The 4,320-nt window shown below is 41.7% G+C and overlaps 1 protein-coding gene across 1 annotated transcript; it reads right to left on the bottom strand.

The window, feature by feature from the left end:
• Window positions 1-383: 383 nt before the first annotated feature.
• Window positions 384-4,104, bottom strand: LOC311280453 (piggyBac transposable element-derived protein 4-like). Its single transcript, XM_084392615.1, has 2 exons — window positions 3,924-4,104; window positions 384-2,876 (listed from the first exon to the last, which is right to left on the bottom strand). Exons 1-2 carry the CDS (start codon window positions 4,064-4,066, stop codon window positions 965-967), a joined length of 2,055 nt encoding a protein of 684 aa, XP_084248741.1. The 5' UTR covers window positions 4,067-4,104; the 3' UTR covers window positions 384-964.
• Between the last annotated feature and the right edge of the window lie 216 nt (window positions 4,105-4,320).

The following is a 4,320-nucleotide window of genomic DNA, read 5'->3' as shown; positions in this document are numbered from 1 at the left end:
TGTTTGGTGTATTTCCCTGCGGAAGGTTTCTTTTGAATCCTCTATGTGGCAGTGAATAGAGAAAAAAAGAATTATCTTTCTATCACCTTCTTAACAAAAGTTATTGAGATTTAACTGAAAGGAGTCACTAGCGTCTCCAAGTCTACTTTTACAGTCTCCATTTTTGATTGTTAGAAGAATTGGGCATACTTGAATTTAAAAGGGCGCCCTTCTCACATACATTAGAGTAAATGGATAAAAATGGTCTCATTTTACAGAAAACACTCTACATTTTAACCCAGTAGTGGATAATGTCATATATTTTATTGTATTTATTCACAATTTTATGGTAAACAAGGATAAAAAGTCAGATAGTGATTTTTTTTTTTTTTAAGTTTTTATTTGAGAGTCTGTAATTTAGGACCTGTTTGGTGTATTTCCCTGCGGAAGGTTTCTTTTGAATCCTCTATGTGGCAGTGAATAGAGAAAAAAAGAATTATCTTTCTATCACCTTCTTAACAAAAGTTATTGAGATTTAATTGAAGAAAGGCAATGTCTTCTCTGAAGTCTCCACGTTTACTCCATAAACCCAAATTATTCAAAGTGCAAAAACAGGCTTATTACCTGTAAAATACTATTTTTACCATGTTACATTTGACAAGAGAATAAACACTATCACCTAACTTAACCCATGTCATGTAATATATTAACAAAATGATGAAAAGTAGCAGAAAGTAGCAGTTCTTGTATTTTATTATACACAAAGATAAACTCCAAGAAAATAAATTAAATGTTTTAGAGGAAAATGTGCAAAAAACTGTGCAAAAACACAATATACAAATCTAAGATATAAAATAACTATATACAGCACATAGTAACAATAAAAAGTCAACAAGTTACTATAGAGGAAAAAGAAAAAAGCACAACTTGTAGTTTTTGTTTTTTGCAAACGTTGAAATATTGCAATTGTTGACGGAACTGCACATTATGCAGACGAGTGTCCATCAGTGTGCCATTTTCTAAAACAGTTTCTAGATGGCACCAAGCACAGGGGAACATTGCACTTTGTACAGTACAATGGAGTCTTTACTTTGAGGCCTGAAAGTTTGCACAAAGCACAAATTCTCCTCCCACTTGCGGCATCTGACCCAAAGTACTCCGGACAACATTGCTCACCTGCTGCTGTAGCAGATGTGGACGGCTCTGGGGCATGCGCTGTGGACGGCTCTGGGGCATGCGCTGTGGACGGCTCCGGGGCATGCGCTGTGGACGGCTCTGGGGCATGCGCTGTGGACGGCTCTGGGGCATGCGCTGTGGACGGCTCTGGGGCATGCGCTGTGGACGGCTCCGGGGCATCTGAGGTGCTGGATTGTGTAGCCAGCTCAGACACAAGCCTCTCCCTAAATTCCTTCTGGCTGAGAGGACTTTTGTTCTGGGACTTGCAGTGGTGCTGGTGCAGAATGAAACAGTTTACCACTGCAATGTCAACAAAATGGAAAAAAAACGTCTTGTACCATTTCTTCGTTTTGTGCAGGACATTATAGTACCCGATGAGGGCATCCGACAGATCCACACCTCCCATGTGTCTATTGTAGTCTCTCACAGCTGCTGGAATCGGGACTTTGTGCCTTTCCCATACACCTTCGGGACTCTTGATGCGCCTGAGGACCTCATCACCACCATATGCCTTGTGCATTGTTGAACACATAGTCACCTCTCTTGTGTCCATCCACCTTACAAAGAGAAGATTCCCGTCTCGAAGCCATCGAATGGTTCCCCTTTGGGCTCTGCGGCTGATGTCATTCACCTTGGTTTTGGGGAAGCCCCGCCGGTTGGTCCTTATTGTGCCACAAGCCAGAGTCTTCTTGGCAAGCAAGTCCACAAAAAGGCATGGGCTCGTATAGAAATTGTCCATAAAAAGCTGGTAGCCTTTGCCGAGAAGTGACAGATCCAGAAGCTGCATAACAGAGTCATAACTGAGCCCTTTTCCAGTGGGCAGTGAAGATTTGCCTTCATAAACGAAGAAGTTCCATGTGTAACCACAAGCAGAATCAGCCAGCACGAAGAGTTTGTAGCCCCACTTGGTCGGCTTGTCTTTCATATACTGCTTGATGCCGATTCGCGCCCTTGAAGACACCATCCTCTCATCCACTGCTAGCTGTCTGTCTGGGTGGAAATAGGTTTTGCATGCCAAGACGATGTCATTGTACAGGGGCTTGATCTTGTGAAGTCTGTCGTAGGCTTCAGTCCCCACTTTTCTCGAGTTGTCTCGATCATCTTCAGGATTGCTAAGATGCAGGTTCCAAGAAATGGCCTGAAATCTGGACCTTGACATGACCGATTTTGGGAATGGTAGGCGATAAATTTCTTTACCAGACCAGTAATCGACGATGTTTTTTGCACCGAGGAGCCCCATGTAGATGACAAGTGCGATGTACTGATACAGTTCGTGTGCATTCAATGGCAACCAAAGGAAACGTTTTCCAGCCTCCGCCCTCATTTGTGCAAAGGTGTTGGTGTTCTTCACAATGGTGTCCACCACAGAGCATGTAAAGAAGAGCTGAAAAAGCTGCAGAGGGGAATAGATCCTGTCCATTACCAGCTGCGCTCCTGGGTTTCTTTTTGGGAGGAAATTTGGTAGCGCTGGAACCTCATCCTCCACACTGCAGTCATTCCACCTTTCTGTGCCATCATCCTCAGACATCGCACTTGCTGACCTTTTTGTCCCCTGTACATGAGACCTCCCACTGGTTTGCTTGCTGGTAGTTCCAGCTCTTCGTGGCCTCACAGAATCACCAACAGAGGATGTGGGGGTCTTGGAGGTATGAGGTGGGGAAACAACCTCCTTGCTGCTGGTGCATGGCAAATCTGGCTGCCACTCTTCCTCACTGTCCAGACTGCAAAACAAAACAAATTTATAAATCCACATTGCGATTCAGAAATGCATGCTAATATTACATGCACAAAAATAATTCACATATGCACATAACAGATACAAGAACATAATTTGCATATCCACATAAGATACACAAATAAAAGTGTGCATTCAAATATGAATGCAACAGAAACATGTAGAATGCATTTTATGTATAGATTACAAAAAAGATGCACATATGCATGCCATAGTTCAAATAAGCTTGGGAGCGTTTGCTTTTGACACATGTACACACATGCATCAATGCAAGTGATGAACAAACGCGCGCAAAACTAAAAATATGCATGTACAATTATTTTAGCACATGTGGGCGCAAAACAGCACAAAAAGCTTGCAAAAGCTCCCAAGCTTATTTTATCATTGCATGCATATGTTTTTAGGTGAAAAAATTCTCAAATACTCATGCACAAACATGTATGCGACACACACACACACACACACACACACACAAAAAACGCACGTGCTTAGCAAAACCACCCATGCTATTCCGAATTAGCGCGTGCATGGGTTATAATATTTCTCGATGTCTGTTGCATGCATTTGTTCATGAAATACACAAATACAACGTTTATAAGTTCGAAATGGGTACTTACGCAATGCATGCATACGTTTTTAGGTGAAAAAAAATCTCAAATACTCATGCACAAACACGCGACACACTAAAAAAAATCTGCATATGCTTGCTAGTAAAACCACCGATGCTATTCTGAATTATCGCGTGCATGGATTATAATATTTCTCGATGTCTGTAGCATGCATATTTTGCATTGTTGCATGCATATTTTGCATTGTTGTTGCATGCATATTTTGCATTGTTGCATGCATGGTTTGCATTGTTGCATGCATGGTTTGCATTGTTGCATGCATGGTTTGCATTGTTGCATGCATATTTTGCATGCATATTTTGTATGCATATTTTGTATTGTTGCATGCATATGTTGTATTGTTGCATGCATATGTTCATGAAATACACAAATACAACGTTTATGAGTTCAAAATGGGTACTTACTCAAATTCTGGATCTTCACCCTCATCGTATGCTGCTTGTCTAACAGAGTCAAAACTTCCATCGCTGCAAGTTTCAGTATCACTCTGTCGATCGAGTTCTTCCAAAACAGCCTCCACACCGACAAAAAACTTTCTTGAAGCCATTGTTCAAAGACAAACACTCCAATCAATCCTAAAAGCACGGAATAACTCGAAAAATCAATCTACAAACTGTCACTAACCACGCCAAACTCTTCTGCAATGATTATTGCCAGCCGCTGGGAAATCACGAAGATGACCCGCCTCCTAAACTTTGTGAAGGGAGATCTCGGGCTCTGATTGGTCTACAATCATGATCGACATGTCTATCGATCACTAAAAAGCTCAGCTTTTTTGCCGTATGACGCAATACGCGATGA

The sequence above is a fragment of the Rutilus rutilus genome (assembly GCF_951802725.1).
Source record: "Rutilus rutilus genome assembly, chromosome: 21".
In the NCBI taxonomy this organism is placed as follows: domain Eukaryota; kingdom Metazoa; phylum Chordata; class Actinopteri; order Cypriniformes; family Leuciscidae; genus Rutilus; species Rutilus rutilus.
This window is presented reverse-complemented; position numbering and strand designations above follow the sequence as displayed.